Consider the following 17,710-nt stretch of genomic DNA (forward strand, 5'->3'; position numbering starts at 1 on the left):
AAATTTTCTTATGTGTAAAGGTCTACTTAATATACACTATTTTTAGAATTTAAATTTTATAGGGTTGAACATCATTCAAGCCATCATAAGGCTTTCTATATCAGAAATTGCATTTTCCAGCAAAAATTTAGAAGTCTACCTTACTTGTAGAGTAGAAGGTGGGCACCTTACACAAAACCCACCCATATTCAAATGAGGTCCTCTCTCCGAAGCAAAATGATTTTCAAGTCCTAAGAGAGGCATCTTATCACAACTTATTTAGACGGTCTATTTTCAATATTTTTATGTATGTAATGATATGCCCAATACATGCTATTTTTGAAATTTTAAATTTTATAGGGTTGAACATCGATTTCAAACCATCATAAGATTTTTATGTATGTAATGATATGCTCAATACACACTATTTTTGAAATTTTAAATTTTAAATTTTATAGGGTTGAACATCGATTTCAAACCATCATAAAACTGCATCTTCTAGCAAAATTTAGAGGTCAACCTTACTTGTATAGCAGATGGTGGGTACCTTCCACAAATCCCAACCCTATTCAAATGAGGTCCTCTCTCCAAAGTCTATGTTAGAGATGGATTTTGGATTTAAAATTTTAGGGGACGAAAATTTCTGCCAAGTAAGAATTTGAAAAAACAAAGAATTTAAAAAAAAAATATTTTTAATATAATTTTAATACCATCATAAGTTTATTAAAATTATATTTTGTATTAATATTAGTGAGTTTAGTATATAATATAAGGTTTATTCATATGATTAAAATAAGGAAAAAGTTTATATAGAGTCGAGGCTCTAAACAATCAAATTAGAGCCCACCTCAAAAATTTCACTAGAAGAAGTTGTTTTGATGCTCAAATTGATCATCTCGACATCAAGATGCATAGACATGATAAAATAATATATTTTAAGTTTTGAAAATAGTGCATCTTGTTGCGCTTTTTTGGACCATCAATTTTCAATATTTTCAAGTTTTCGTTGATTTGTTAGATCTACATTACTTTTTAAGCTTTGAATTTTATAATTAAAGATGAAAATATATTTTAAGGCTATCAAAAATATTTCCAGTGTTGAAACCAAAATTTTCAACACTATTTGAAGATGCACTTTACTTTGATTGCTTAGAGCCTAGGCTCTATGCAAACCGAAAACATTTAACTTCATTTTTCCCTATTTTTATATTTTTCCTTGAGAAATTTACCCATATATCCCATTTGAAATTTATAATTACAATAAAAGTTTTGTATATTATGTACGTATCCTTTTTTTTCCCATCTTTTATTTTCTTCCCCAAATTTGCCTTTATTCCAAAGATTCAAAATCCAAAGCCACCACTCATATATTTTAAATTAAAAATAAAAAAAATTCACTTTAGATTTTGGAAATCCCAAGTCACTTTGGATTTTGAATATTCAAAGTTGCATGCAAATTTCAATTACAATACAACTTTGGATGTTGAAAATTCGAAGTCAGATGTAAGTTTTTTTTTTTCTTCTTTTTTTGTAGAAGCGACTTAAAAAATAATATGGTTATAGATATTAAAATTCCAAAGTTTCTATTCGGATATTAAATATAAAGAACCAGGGGTAAAATTAGAATAAAAAATAACATACAAAAAGGATAAGTGTGTAATATAAAAAAAAGTAAGAAGAATTCTTATCATTACAAATTTTCAATGGTATAAACGGGTAAATTTCTCTTTTTTTTCATGCATTGATGGCTCTTATTCCCTTGATCTAACCGGCAAGAGTCCAAGAGTTCAAATAAATAGCAGGGATTCAAATAGGGACGGTTTACAAAGAGACAATTTATCTTTTGTATATGGATGTCACAAACACTTTCATTCATTAGATGTCAATTTAGATGGCTTGGGGTGAGTCACGAAGTCCGAGAAATTTTTTTGGAACATTATGTTTTTCAATGGCTCTTTTACAACCACCAATTTTGAAACTTAAGAGATAAGAATGATTGTAACCTTCATGTACAAAAGATAAATAATCTTTTTGTACATTCTGATATAATGTAAGGACCCGTTTGGGTACTTGGAGAGAACTCCGTCGGAGTGGTCCCTTCAGGTTTTTGGCCGCTATCCACCATTGGCTCACACAAAACGGATAGGATTAGCCTCTCCCATGGAATTGTATTCTCCACATTTTTTACTTATCTAATTTGTTTATTTTGTATAAATAAAGATTTCAACAACTAGAGTCTCACGTAAAACTGTGAAAGGACTCAAAATGCATATCCCCAAGAGTTAAGAAAAACAAATCTTTTCCATAGTAATTATGTAGTTTGGGATTCATATCCTCTGGGCAATCCAAACAATGGACACACATATTTGATGTTTCTTACTAGGGGGCATCCAAATAGGACAAACCCCTATCACATGGATAGGCCAATTCCATGTTTCTTGGTGCCATCCAAATAGTACAAACGCTATCCCATGGACAAGCCAATTCGAGGAGTAGCCTATCCCCATGACAGGCTTCTTCAGGTACCCAAGCTAGGTTCCATCCAAACAATATAGACCACTATCCCATGGACGTGCCAATTCCAGAAGAAACCTGTCCCTTGGACATGCTTCATTCATCAGGTACCCAAACGGATCCTAAGTTTGCGGCATCAACTGTTTATCTCCCTTCTCTTTCCTTCTTTGATTTTGTTTTTCTCATCCTCATCTCCTTCCAAAGATCTGTCTCCACTTCCTCAAACTTACTCAAAATCTTCAAAATTCTCTCCCAAATTCATCATCTCTAGCCAATGTCATCCAATCCCCAGTATGCACTCCTCCCTCCCTCAGAATTTCCCTCAAAGCCTACCATCTTTTTTCGAGCTCGATGAAACACTGGTTCAATGATCTGTCACACGACTCATGCTTTATGATTTCATTTAAGGGGGTACCTGTAGGGGTGGCAATGGACTTGGACCTAGACCAGACTCGGGACCCCTAGACCCGATCTGAGATTGAGTTTGGGTCCAAAAATTGAACTTCAATCTTGGATCTGAATACTATTCAGGTCCGAATCCGGATCCGGATCGGATCAGGTGCTGGTCTTGTAATATTTTTCGAGTCCCAATATATAAAAGGTACGGTTTGTATAGAGTCTAGGCTCTAAACAATCAAATTAGCGCCTACTTCAAATAGTGTTGAGAAATATGGTTTCAATACTAGAAATCTTTGTGATAGCCTTAAAATATATTTTTCATCTTTATTTATAATGTTTAAAGTTTCAAAAATAATGTAGATCGACAGATCTATGAAAACTTGAAAATTGATGGTAAAAAAATGTGTTACAAAATACACTATTTCCAAAACTTGAAATCTTTTTTTTTTTTCTCATGTCCATGCATCTTGATGTCAAAGATGATCAATTTGAGGATATTTGGGCATCAAAACAACATCTTATAGTGAAATTTTTGAGGTTGGCTTCAATTTCATTGATTAGAGCCTCGGCTCTTATAAAAAATTTTCATATATAAAATATATTTAAATATAATCAGGGCCGTGATTTCATGCAACAATTGTATCATAGTTTAATGCAACTACACTTCTAGAAAACCATGTTTGTGGTATTTTTATGACCAAAAATTTGTACATACACTCTCTTTATCTCAATATTCAATCTAAAAAAAGAACTAATTTGCACTTTATATATTGTCAAAATGAGTTCCCTCCAACAATGAATCTAGACCGTCTATATGATGAATTTCAAGATCTAGGCCTTTATGAATTCAAAATCAATTTTTTCTTTTTTAATATTGTTAATCTAGTGATAGTAAAACAATCTAAAAAATTTGGAAAGAAAAAAGATCACTCTAATGCCTAGATCTAAACATCTCATCAAAATGGATAGCATATGTTAATTGGGCTAAAAAAATACTTTCTAGGTTGTGTTTTCAAATTTATCTTTTTTTGTGATTGTTCATTAGAATGAAAAGAGTGTATATTTTAAAAATTGGATTTAAAAAATATCCCTAACATAGTTTTTGAAGATTGTTGTATCATATTACTATACAACTGTTGTATGAAACAATTGCCCATATAATTAAGATACATAAATATTTTAATTTTCAGGTCGGATATGATAGGGGCCGGTGAATTCAGGTACAAGTTCGTGTCCCATATCATTGTTTGGGTCCCGGACCCGAACCGACCCATTGCCACCCCTAGGCAATTGACTGGGTGGCATTGCCTAGCCCTAAAAAATAAGGGCCTCGGCTAGGGCTAACTAGGCTGACCCTTTTGTTCTTCATAGTTTTCTCTTATTTTTCTTTTTTGCTATTTGGCCCCTGCTTGAATAAGGTCAAGGCTGGGCCAGGAGTTATTTGGCCCTATTAGGGCCCGGTTAGGTCTGAGCCTGTCTAGGGCCCACCCTAATTTAATTAATCGTAGAATTGATTTTCTCACCTCTCATGTCACCCGGAATTTTCACCAGGCGAACAACATATTTATTTGCTAGGCATAGATGAGCTACTAGACTTCCTTAATTTTGTTGATGGTTTTACACTAGGTTAGTTTTATATCAGTAGTTGTTCTCTTATTCTATTCTCACCAAAAAAAGTAAGGGCCCAAAAATTCCTACTGACTTACAACTTTTAGTTACCTAAAAAAAAATTTCAGTAATTTATTGGTGATTTAAAAGTTAGAGAGCTGTTTTTATTAGCGATTTAAGGGATAGAGACTTTCTAAAGCTTGCGGGGTTCTTTGAGAGGGCATCAGATTTTGAGAACACGAGGGAGGCTGTGATATGATATATTATGTTATTTTTCTGGCATTTTAGGATACATGATGACTTGTTATCTCTTTGAAGGAGAGATGCCATACCTATGATTTTTTTAAAAAACATTTTGTGTAATTTTGTTCAGTCTTAATGTGATATGAACATCTTGGGATAAATTTCAAGGAATTGGATGAAATAATGAGAGGAATCAAAGATTTTGTTTCTATTCTTTGAAAGAACTAAAATTTGAAAACTCTGACTTATCTTATTTTAGATCTTGATCTAATAAATTGTTATAAGTTTGATAGAGGGCTTAAATATGTTTAATTTGAAACAAATTTCAAGTTATTTCAACAATAATCGAGGGGGAAATTGGAAAAACAATAAATTTGTTTTTTTGGGTTGAAGAAACACGATATTTTAATGAGAAAACCTCGCCAAAATATCTAATTGATCCAAATGAACTAATTGGGTTAATAAGGGTTATTCAACGAAGGTTAAGTAGCACCATATTAATTATTGATACAAAAATCTGAAAAAAGGACTTAAAACTTCGTTTTCTTGGGTTTATTCACATGGAGGCAAGGTGCCAGTTGACTCGCTCGGACTCAGCCAATAACCCCAATGGGGCCGAGTCGATTTGGTAGTCCGTTAAACCCTGGTCACAACTCAAACTTTCTCAGTATAATAAAATAAATGTGTGGTTTATGCAAGGGATCTACATCAAACAATCAAAGTAAAGCACCATTTCTGCCAGTTTCAATGTCAAAAACCTTACGATGATCTAAAAATCGATTTCCTAATTATGAAATCTCTCAAAAAATGATATGGATTAAACATATCTATAAACATTTAAAATTTTTGAAAATAAATGATCTAGATAAGTATGATAGAGGATGTACTACTTTTAGGATCATTAGTTTTCATATCCATACTCTCGAGGTCGAAATGGTCAATTAGAAGATTAGTCGTAGGGTTGAGAATGAGTAAGATCGTGTCCAGATCCGGATCCAAAAAGTATACAAGGGATCCACATTCGGATCCAAGATATTAGGATCACAATCCAGATCTGATTGGATCCAAAAAAATTATTTTATATCTATAAAATAACATAAAAAATATTATATAATATACATGAGTAATGATACTATAAGACCCTCCCACACCCATCCGAGTAAGACCCCAAGGATCACTATTAAATTTTGACAGATCTCTAAAAGACCCATCCACCCAAGTCTCACACCCATGTCATAACTTTTCTAAATATCTGTGTTAAAGTTTAATGGTGATCCTTTGGGGTCCTACTCATATGGGTGTAGGAGGGTCTCATAGTGTCATTTCTCAATATATATATATATATATATATATATATATATATATATATATATATATATATATATATATATATAGAGCAATGATCCAATGCAACGGTTGTATCATAGTATAATGCAACGACACTTCTAGAAAACCATGTTTGTGCTATTTGTATGACCCCAAATTTTACACACACACTATCTTCGTCTAAATAATCAATCCCCCCCAAAAAAAGAATTTAATTTGAACCCTAGATATGGTCAAAATGAATCCCCTCCAAAAACGAATCTAGACCATTCATTTTGTGAATTTCAAGATCTTAGCTTTTACAAACTCAAAATCATTTTTTTCTTTTTTAACATTTTTCATCTAATGATAATAAAACCATCCAAAAAAATTGAAAATGGAAAAATCATTCTAAGACCTAGATCGAAACATCTCACCAAAATGAACGACCTATGTTATTTGGACTAAAAGAATACTTTCTAAGTTGTGTTTTCAATTTTTTATTTTTATGTGAATGTTCATTTGAAGTGAAAAGAGTGTATATTTCAAATTTTATATAAAACAAATGGCCATAAGATAGTTTTTTAAAGTTGTTGCATCGTATTATTATACAACGGTTGCATGAAATCATTGTTGTCCAGATCGGATCCACCTGTTTAGATCGAGATAGGATTCAAAATTCAGGTTTAAGATCCCAACCAAGTAAATCCTCAGCTCTACTTAATCGAAATGATCAATTAGAATATTTTATTGCATTAAAATAAAATTTTAAATACACCTTGCGCATAAGGTTAGACAAGTTATATAAACTACTTCCATGAAAGAAAGTAGAATATATATTATTTAAGGGCAGAGTCATAAGAAAAAAAATATTACCGCAGTGGTTACCTAAAATAGAGCCGTACTGGAATTTGCCATTTTATTCATAACGTCGACACACGAAGCGCACGCGTCTTCGACGCGTTGATAGCGATTATTTTCCAGCCTGCAAAAGCCTACTACTTTTGGAAGCTTTTCGCACAATATAACTGATTTATCACCACAGTTGTATCCGCTCTCCTTTCGTTTTCTCTAGGCTCTTTGGTGGAGAACGAGCTCTGGTTTCAGGTCTTTTTTGCTATTTTTGGAAGGTTCTATAGTTCTGGTTTTTATTACTGTCTTTGGAAGGCTTCGGTTCATTTGGGTCTCTGGTTTGATTTCTCAGGGCCTCATTGGGTTCACAGGTTCAATTCCTGTCGATGTTCCTGAAACTGGTTTGAGGAGAAAGATACAGAGGTCCCCAAAGGAATAATTGGGTTTCCTGTTTTAGAAACTAATCAATAAAGGGGCTTGTGTCTTGGTTACCTAGATTTGGGCTGAGCCTTTGTTTCTAAATTTGGAGAGTAGTGGCCATTTTATTACCAGTTTTGGGAGCTGGTTCTTTGCCATTTTATTGCTGATTATTCAGAAAGAGACCGCTTTGTTTCCAAATTTGGCACTGGTTCATAATATGGGCCACCATCATCACCATGGAAACCCTAACCCATATGAAGACCCATTGCTGGCCTGTTGTTGCCCATGTTTCATGATCTCTTATTTCTTTAGAGGGTTAGGGAGGTGCATATTTGTGGCCTGCTACCCCATTCTCCAGTGTTTTGGGCTCGACGAATGTCGCCACCATCACCACCACCATTGTCACTTCCATTGAGACTCTGTCTCTTTCTCTTAAGTTGTATGTCAAATTAGATGTATACATTGGTTATGAATTTTTTAATGGATCCTTAGAAAGTGAGTTTCACTTGCTTGGGTTATCCCTCTCCCCCTACTCTGAACAAGGCCTTAGCATGTGATGAACCAGGATTTTGTTCATGTAACTTACAGCTTCACATGGACTTTTGTGGAAGATGATTGGGTTGTGCAATTTCTGAAACTGTTTCATATATGGGAGAGAGACATTACAAATTTTGACTCTATACCCTCTACCTCTACCATGCCACTTCAATTTTCAATGAGTACAAATTTGCAATCATTTTTTTTTTTGGGCAGGGGCAAATTTGAAATATCTTACTCTACACATACCACATCGGCTTTCAATTTCATTTGAGAACATTTTCAATTTCTGCACGCACAGAGAGAGAGAGAGAGAGAGAGAGAGAGAGAGAGAAGCTCTTTACCCCATATTACCACTTCAGTTTTCAATATCATTTGAGAACATTTTCGATTTCAGCAATTTCTGCAATCTCTTTTCCTTCTGCATACCACTCAATTTTCAATATCATTTGAGAACATTTTCAATTTCTGCAATGTTCTACTACAAGACCAACCGTTCCAAATTTTACAGTCTCGGTGCAGTTTCTATTTTCATTTGAATTGAATAACATTTTGGAAATGCAATTCTAGATGGTATAAAGATTTTCCTCCTTCAGTGCACATGCTTGCCGGAAAGATTTACAGACCTCAACGATGATTGAATTGTGTATATACCCAAAACTTGCTGTTACTTTGGCGCCTACACCTCCTCAATCTGCAACATTATGACAACTTTATATAACTCCTCTTTTCCTTTTCTCGGGGTTGCGGCTGTACAAAATTTGGGAAAGTTGCACCTCGAAATCACACCGGAAGATGCAATTATGGTGTTGGAAGCTCTTGTAATGGCTTGCAGATGTATTTTCAACCCCGTAGGATTTGAAGTTTCAAAAATGGTGAAAATCCAATGGATTTGGAAAGATTTAGAAATGGAGGGAGAAAATATGGTGCAAGATCAACCATTTTTTAGTTTAAAATATATGTTTTTTAGATTCATGATTGTCGATTTAGAGGTTTTCAAGAACCATACATGCAAACACTTTCCTTTTTTCCTTATAATTACAACTCTATACTATGCACCATTTCATAAATTGTCAACCAAGCACTCCTTGCAAGATATCCCATCAAAACTCTAGTTCAAAGCATTTTTAAGCAATAGTAGTACTAGAAAATGCAATGCAATCAGTTCAAATATGCCAGCGAAAGGACAGAAATGTATACAATGAACCCATTTGCTTTTGATTCTAGGAGGTCACAATCATTATTGACCATTGAAGATATGTTATTGATAGAGCACAAAATCCAAAATAAAACTTTTCGATTGTTGTAAGATATTTCAACCTATTGGATTTCAGATCCAATAACTAAAAATGATTGTGACCTCCTTGTATCAAAAGTAAATTTTCTCATAGCATACAATCCCAATTGTATACTATAATACCATTTATTTTGGTACAAGGAAGTCACAATCACTTTTAGCCCATTGGATGTGAAATCCAATATATAAAAGCAATCACTTTTAGCCCATTGGATGTGAAATCCAATATATAAAAGTGTGCCACAACATTAGAAAAAATTTATTTTGGACTTTGTGCTCAAACAGTGACACATCCTCAACCACCGGATTTCAAATCTAACATCATTTAAAGTTCCAAAAGTGGTGAAAGCTAAGTAAATTCGTTAATACTTGAAATAGATAACCCTAAAAGTTATAAGATACACCATTTTTAGAGCTTGAGATCATTTTGCCAAAGTCAGGATGATTGATTTACAAGTTCCCCAGCACGGGAATTACATTTTGTAGTGAAATTTTACATGCGGCTTTATTACAAAATACTTTCCCTTGGTGTATAGGCATTATTGTGTATCAAAACAGTAACATGTACGGTATCCTATAAATATAGTGCAGCGTGAAGCTACCAATTGTACCAGAAACATATAAGGAAAAGACGCAGCCCATGGATCCCTCCAAGTTAAAAGAGAAAAACATCCAACTCTTTCTCTACCTATTTCATTTTCCAAATTACAAATATTTATCTTTTTTCTATTCACTAATTACCTCATCATCCAAATAAAATTTGGGATGCTATGTTTAACCTACTTGCGAGGCTCATGAGAGAGATGATGGAAATTAGGGGTGATGACAAGAGAGAGGGAGAGCAGATCTTTTCTAGGATTCCGATGACGGGTCATTAGTAAAAAAGAAGAAGATAAATATTCTCATTTGGAATATGAAAGAGGTATGAAGGGGATTAAACATCCTCTCTTTTTAACTTGAAAGGGGTCTATGGGCTTTCCATGCAACTAAGGAATTATTGAGATTATAATTACAGAAAGGAGGGTATATGTACTTTTTGCTAACATACAATGTACATAGAATCACTTAGATGAAAATTTGGTAACAAGTAGTCAAGTATACCAGCAACGCAAAAAAAGGAATCAGCACTCTCAAATATTTGTTTCCAACGAATCAATAAGAACAAGGAAGCCAAGAAAAAAGAGGGTATTGATGTGAAAAAAGAATTCAAACAAACCTGAGGCAGGTTCATCAGTTCCATAACAGCTTTCTTTGGAGTCAATTCATTGTCCACGATCCGAGCCACAGCCGTCAAAACTGGCATCTTTACATTGTATTTTTGTGCCAAGGCAATAACAGCGCCTGCAGTTGATACACCTTCAGCAACCTATAAGAGAGCTGGTTCATGTAAGAAAAATGCCAGTCAACTAGAGAGAGAGAGAGAGAGAGAGAGAGAGAGAGAGAGAGAGAGAGAGAGAGAGAGAGAGAGAGATGCCTGGTTCATGGAACTTAAAATCATATCAAGTTTCTCTCCTGATCCAAGACGAACCCCAACTGTTCTGTTTCTTGAAAGGCTAACAAAACAGGTGAGCATTATGTCTCCAGTTCCTGATAAACCTGTGAGTGTTGTTGGCTTCGCACCCATCTGCATGTCACAGTAAGTAGATCTACTTGATCATGAAATTTATATCCAAATCATTGTTTTAGTATCTGGTAAATGAACAATTGTTTACACCAGCCCTGGTTGGAGAAGAAACTGAGCAAGAAAAACTTCAATAGGTTCTTTTTTATTGGAAAAACTTTCATCTATTTAGATAGAAGAGATAAATTAGGATCAGGTTATATGGTAAACATTCTTAAACAATCTTGTCTTTGTGCTCAACACAACGAGTGTGCATATAATGACTATAATGGAACCATGAATTGTACCAAAGCACTAGCCATGATCATAAAAGGAAAAATTGTTTACATCAGACCTTGCATGGAATAGAATCTGAAGAAGGGAAACAACAATCAATTTGGATAGAGGACATAAATTACGACCCATGTCCATTGCAAATATTTTTGTTCTTATGCATCAGCACTTAGAATAAACTCAGAAACAATCTGGCCCAAACATCTTCCGCACTTTATACCTATATGAAATGACCATCTAGAACCAGTCGTTTGGAGCTGGCGAAACTGGGTTCAGTTATTTTTTAAAGCTATCACAAAGAAAATCATGTGCTTTACAGAGAGCTTCTTTGGTTTCAATTCATTCCTTCCACACATAAAATTGGTTCTGGTTGATAATAGTAATCCCAAAAAGAGAAATCCAATTTTCGAAAGGGCATGGCATATACCTTGGTTGCTAACCATCGTATCTCTGAACAACCTTGTGCAACAAGAGCTGCCATACAATTATTTCCGAGATTCATCCCTTCCACAATCCCTGCTGCTATTGCAAGCACATTTTTTAGAGCACCAGCAATTTCGACCCCTGTGACATCACTGGACTAAGAAGGATCAGCAGTTATACCAAAAGTTGAGTTTGATCAAGGTGCCTCAATATAGAAACACATATCAAGGCAGACCAGCACCAAGCAAGGACCCAAACCAGTTTGTAAAGTATGTAGAAAAATATCGGAAGAGAAATGGAGACCATCATTGGTCTCGAGCAATTCAACGATATCTAAGGGATAACAATAAATTGTATAAATAGAGCGCGTTTGCATGGACTTTGTGGAGGTGATTTTTCTTCCAATGAAATTCATGAAACATAAAAAAAAACCAACAACAGTAGTTAGATGAGAACATCAAGAGAATGAAGCTATATATGTCTTTATTGTTAAATCAATAACATCATGATATATTATTGGAACAGACAACCAAGCCTTCACAGTGACGTATTGGTTTACATTTCATTAATGCAGTTGATATTCTGCCCTCATTTGGTGAAATTGGTGCATTTCCTTACCTAGATGTGCTGATCCTCAGGTATTGAGAAGCAAATAGCTGCTGCGCAGCAAGTGCCAACCTCTTGTCCTTTGATGCGGCCACCATTGCTGCAGAACCCCAAATCAAGTATAATAAGAAGGACTTTCTTAACAACCCTTGAACCCCATGAACAAGTTGGACCTTCTTCTTGGATTTAGTCATGACCCACTAATAAGTAAGAAACCATCATACAACAACCTGCATCCATTTTATTTATCAAATTGTAGCCGGTCTACTAAATAATAGTAGTGCAGTATACTGAATAATAATCCATTAAAGTAGTTCAAGAATTGGGACCTGTAGGCAATTTCTTCATCAATTCTACTGCAAAAGATGGGCCCGATAACACAACAAGAGGCTGGTTTGGGTTTCCCAATTCTTGTGGAATGATTTGGGACATCATTCTTAAAGTATTGAGTTCTAAGCCCTTGCTCAGTGATATGAAGGGCATTTTGGGATCAACATGCCGTGAAATCCCTCGTAGAAAAGATGCACTGAACTGCAAACAGGTAATCAGTACCAGGAAAACCATTCACTAGTTTACAAAAAGTTGCAGCAGTCTCCATTTTATGTATAGCAGCATGTCATCAGAAATTTTTTTCTTGATTACTAATACAACATCAGAGATTATCCCCAAAAAAAAAAAACGAATGGTGGCACATACTTATATTAAATATCAAAATGGTGATGTTTTACACATCTATATCAACATTTTGGAGATATATGCTTCTATGGAAAAGCAACAAGTAAAGAAAATCACATACCTAAATGCTAATGAGATGAGGAAATTACCTGCACAGGAACCGCATGTATGCAAAAATCAGATCCCTGCAAAGCATCTTTTGCATCTAGTGTAGCTCTAATATTTCCAGGTAGCTTGTAATCTGGTAAGTGGTTGCTGGGACAAAAAAAGCAGTAAATGGGTACCATCCATATCAGACATCCATGATAACAAGAGAACTCCTATAAAGCAAACATCTAACAGATGTCAATAGAAGCAGTTAATCTAGAGGTCAAATGTCAAAGCTAGAAGCAGCCAATTTGAAGTACTCAAAGAAATGTGGATGTACCAGGCGGAATCACTAAGTGAACCAGCTCTACTTAAGTGATTTTCTTTTAGCATGTAGAAAGAGAGTCCAACAATTGGAACCCTACCTTGAAAAGTATCAAGGCCAACTTGAGTGCTTGGGAGTGTCCCATTTTAACTTTACCCATCATTCAGATAACTAAGTTATTCTTATTTAGTAAATTACTTAAAAATGGATTACTGTTTGTGGAACATCCATCCATGATCTTCTACTTCAACTGGTTATGTGATTTTTCAGCCAGACAAAAACCTGAAAAGTAGCTGGCAGACCGTCACACATGCCTCAAACAATAATGCAAAATTATGTAAAAGAGTTTGAGCACAGTGTCACTTTAATGTTTTATTCTGAAACTCTTCACAGGATTAACACCATATCTATGCACTCTTTATCTTCACCCGTGAGAGTGGTTGCCCCATTTTTTTGTATACTCCATTCTTCAAGACAAAATGAACATATTTAAAAAAATAAAATAAAATATGCACGCTTTATTTTATTTTTCTTTTCTTCTTCTTTTTTATATTTGTAATAGGTAATATAACTTGTGCTCTAAATATTAACTACATGATATGACAACATTTTCATTTCTAGAATACAAAAGAAACTCGTCTTTGGTAATAATGCTGAAGTTTAGGAACCACGAGCGATTACTGGATCTAGAAACCATGTTATCAAACATTTCCAATCAAAGAGATATTCTGAAAACCCTTGATTCTGAATCGAGTTCTTACTTAGAAATACATGAGCTCAATTTATCAGTGAAAGTTCAAATTGATCCAAGAATCAATGATGATGCATGGTTGAACATTATGGCCAAGTGCTGTGACTTAGTTGTAGCCATTTTAAAATTTCATTTACACAATCAATAGTGAATGTCCTGGGTTATATCTGACTTGTTTAACAAGAAGTTATAGAGAAAAGGAAAATGCTTGAACAGACTTAGTGATTCACAAAAAAAAAAAAAAAGAATCTTCAGCAATCAGCACATTCACTACCATTAAGAGTGAAACCAAGTATATTTATACACAATATGTGGGTAAAACCAAAAATAAAATGTTTTATTCAGTATCACTGACATGCATTTTCTGACAGATATATGCTTTGAAAAATAAACAAAGAGAAAGAAATCAAGTCATGATATGGATGGTTTCCAAACTTACCAGTTACAATTTTCTTCATTGATTGATTGGCAGACATGTTCATCCCTAACAAGCATAGTAACCTCCATATCAGCCTTATTCCCTGCAAGTAAAGCTGCCATTGCGGTGCCAAAAGATCCCCCGCCAAGGACTGCAACCTAGAGACCCACAGAACAGGCCATAAGATAAAGGCTATTATACAAGGAAAATTGTTTCATGCGGGCTGGACTGCATGACTACATATGCAGTCCAAAAAGTGTAAAGCATCCATCTTAAAGATGGATGCAAGTAGGTGTTCCATCTAAAAACAGTGGAAGCTAACGGTCCAAATGTTTTCTTACTAGAATTATTATTTTTAGTTTTTAAAATTTACTAATTTTTTCATATTCATGACCTCCATGTTAGAGATTACAAGTATCTCCATGTTAGAGATTACAAGTCCATAAAAATTACGTGCAAAAATCCATCTCAAAAATAGATTTATTAATAAGCCCGCATTTCTACATATGCGAGCTTCGCCGCATAGAAACTGGGTCCATTATATAAAGATATAGTTAGCTCATGAAACCAAACTTTTTATTGAAATTATGCAATAGAAATACACACGTACATCCACAAATGCATATGTAGTAGTTCTATAAATACATATAACATATACAGATAGGTCTTTATTAGTTGCCATAATGGGATGTGAATATAAGTCCAACCAGACAACCTCATTCTATGGCAATCACACTACACTATGCTATATTATAATTCTTAATATTTTGACCAGTTATGTGATATTGTCGTTCTCACAATCATGTCAAATGATATTGATATGCTTTCTTTTTGTAGCGAGATCCATATATTCTTCTACCAACCAAAGAAGCAAAGTAAATATAAGAGATTAAAAGAAGCAAAAGACCCTATGCAACACACTTAGACATGAATTTCATTATGTATAAACACATGCACGCACGACGTTAAAATAGGTAAAGTAAAATACACACAAAATTGAAGAGTTAAACTATCAATACCAAATTTGATCACTTCGTAAACAAATAAATAAATGTAATTTCTGGGGGCAATTAGAAACTAACATATAAAAACTCCAGAAATATGATAAGCCTTGGAAGTTCAAAAAAGCCTGAGGGCATGATATGTTCAAATATTCCCAAATTTCCAAAAATGATGAGATGACAATAAACCAAATTATACTCCCGAGTAACCCATGGAAAAACTCTCATTTACCATTAATTGGTCAATGAGAAAACATTGTTCATACTTGATGGTAAAGTTAGTTAATTAGCCAATTATTGAGGAACTCTCATTCTGAAGATAAGATTCAAACAACCAACACTTCTATATCTAATTCTCCACATAAATCGACCTGTATCCCCTATCCCTCAATAACTAATCACCCAAATAACCAATCAATGACAATACTTCAAATTTTACGGAATACATAGGCTCATCCAAAAAATCAGCCCATCAAGCAGTGCTAAATTGGTTTTTATTCACCTTTAATATAATTGCCAAGGTTTCTCAGCTTAGCAAAAAAAAATCCATAAATTATACATCTTCCATCAAAATCCCTACAATATCACTAACAGAGAACTTAGAAACAGCCAAGTTTCAAACTATAAAACCAATTTATGTAATCAACAAGCCAACATATACTTACCAGACTTCATTTTACCATTGTAATAGATGACATTGAGAATGTGTAATTTATTTCTCAAAACTTTTAGAGTCTTCCAACAAAATCCCTACAATATCACTAGCTGAGAACATAGAAACAACCAAGTTTCAAACTATAAAACCAGTTTATATAATCAACAAGCCCAACATACACATACCATACTTCATTTTACCATTGTAATAGATGACATTGAGAATGTGTAATTTGTTTCTCAAAATTTTTAAAGCTTATAAAGATACTATATCTCTACTTATCAGGAGAGCATAGAGTTTAATGGAAGCTGCTGCTTATAATTGCAACTAAATATGATAACTTGAAAACATTCAACATACAGTACAAATTGTCATAATATTGAGGGAAAAAAGAAAGGATTCTCCATCAGGCCAAACATCATAAAAATTCAATTTGCTTGCTTGTAATTGTTGAAGTATTCCAAAGATATTGTCATCAAATCAACTTGTTCATATAATAAGATTAATCGAATCTGTTGCATATAATTGCTACTACAAACAATAATAAGGAAAACTTCAACACAAGCACAATTTGATCATCTCAGAAAATCGAACAAAAAATAAGCATTTATTCTCTATCACCTCCAAAAACAACAAAATGTCATTATATTTTACCAAAAAGGGGGAAAATTCACAAGAAGTATCTTAATTCATAAAATATTACATAACATCATTCATTGAGTTTATCAAGAGATCTAGACTACAAAGAAAAACCAGAAATCACTCAACGGAAATCAAAATTTGATCATCATCAAAATATTAAATAATTAATAGTCATGGATTATCCATCTTCATTATATAAAAGCCATTTTTTAAAAAAAAATAATAATAACCATTATTTCCTACTTATCAATAAAACAATTCCAAAATTCAAGAAAGAAAAAAAATGCATAGATTCTGAACCTTTCTGGTTCGCTCAAGCACATCCATCTTTGCCCTAGCATTTATAGTCCTCCATGACCTAGACCACCGCACAAGCTTCTCCCAAGCGACTTTCACTGTCTTCCTTCGATCCTTCCACGTAGCTGGCACTTCATCTGATGCGTCGGTGCCTAGGGTTTCTGCTGGAACAGAATTAGGGTTTGCTCTGCAACTGGGCCATGGCTCTGGTATAGGGCTTAGCAAGAAGTTTCTTTCTGTGTAAAATCTAGGGTTAGGGTTAGGGTTAGGATTAGGATTTGGATGGAGAAGGTGAAGGATTAGAGGTGTGTCCAAATTAGCGGCCATGCTCTTCTTCTCACTCTTAGCAGGAGAGAGCGAGACTGTTATTTCAGTTGAGGAGCCCAATATATATAGATATTGCCTATTCCCCTTCTTCTATACTAAAATATCAATATTACCCTTACCTTGAAAAAAATACCGCCGCTTCCGTTTGGACCCATCGTTATTGGGCTTTTTGCTACCAGTAGAATTTCCCTGCAGCTAAGTAAACTACACTCGCGGGAGCAAACTGTGCATTTCCTCCCTCAGTTTAAAGGGAAAGGTTTCTATGCTTCCCTAGCAGCATAGAAGTTCTATCTTCTTTCTTATCCAACCGTTCATTCTGAATGGAGGGCTCAGATTGCCAAAATCACAATTTCACATCTCTACATTATTTTATTTTTAATTCTTTTCTATAAACTGTTTTGACACCAAATTTTAGACCTCTATTAAACTCGCCCTAACAAAAAAATATAAAAAAA

The 17,710-nt window shown here is 34.2% G+C and overlaps 1 protein-coding gene and 1 long non-coding RNA gene across 17 annotated transcripts; one reads left to right on the forward strand and one right to left on the reverse strand.

Annotated features, from left to right (window-relative positions):
* The first annotated feature begins 6,999 nt into the window (after positions 1–6,999).
* On the forward strand, positions 7,000–7,989 carry LOC148781122 (uncharacterized). The gene is made up of 2 exons (XR_016060839.1): positions 7,000–7,155; positions 7,253–7,989. It is a non-coding gene; the product is annotated as an uncharacterized LOC148781122 (long non-coding RNA).
* A 230-nt stretch (positions 7,990–8,219) lies between these two features.
* Positions 8,220–17,302, reverse strand: GLY1 (NAD-dependent glycerol-3-phosphate dehydrogenase family protein). 16 transcript variants are annotated; one of them, XR_016060831.1, is made up of 9 exons: positions 16,932–17,302; positions 14,355–14,491; positions 12,902–13,007; positions 12,407–12,608; positions 12,090–12,177; positions 11,476–11,612; positions 10,629–10,778; positions 10,371–10,520; positions 8,220–8,551 (listed from the first exon to the last, which is right to left on the reverse strand). XR_016060831.1 is itself a non-coding variant. In XM_011624425.3 (9 exons), exons 1-9 carry the CDS (start codon positions 17,253–17,255, stop codon positions 8,537–8,539), a joined length of 1,320 nt encoding a protein of 439 aa, XP_011622727.1. In that variant the 5' UTR covers positions 17,256–17,300; the 3' UTR covers positions 8,220–8,536. The 16 variants fall into 16 exon arrangements, 6 of the variants coding, with proteins under 6 accessions (XP_011622727.1, XP_088730082.1, XP_020521830.1 ...); XR_016060830.1 differs by having other exon boundaries at positions 10,371–10,495; positions 11,476–11,623; positions 16,932–17,301; XR_002280645.2 differs by having other exon boundaries at positions 10,371–10,531; positions 11,476–11,623; positions 16,932–17,301.
* Between the last annotated feature and the right edge of the window lie 408 nt (positions 17,303–17,710).

The sequence above is a fragment of the Amborella trichopoda genome, chromosome 8 (genome assembly GCF_054954075.1).
Source record: "Amborella trichopoda isolate Santa Cruz 75 chromosome 8, AtrichopodaSantaCruz75HAP2 v2.0, whole genome shotgun sequence".
Classification (NCBI taxonomy): Eukaryota; Viridiplantae; Streptophyta; class Magnoliopsida; order Amborellales; family Amborellaceae; genus Amborella; species Amborella trichopoda.

Bases quoted from the DNA above. Each gene is read 5' to 3' on its own strand.
- GLY1 (XM_088873952.1), bottom strand. From the start codon at position 17,255: ATGGCCGCTAATTTGGACACACCTCTAATCCTTCACCTTCTCCATCCA. The intron at 11,624-12,089 runs GTAAGGAAATGC...TTCTTAGTCCAG, and splicing joins CTGAGGATCAGCACATCTAG to TGATGTCACAGGGGTCGAAA. The intron at 10,779-11,475 runs GTATATGCCATG...TGTGACATGCAG, and splicing joins TACGATGGTTAGCAACCAAG to ATGGGTGCGAAGCCAACAAC.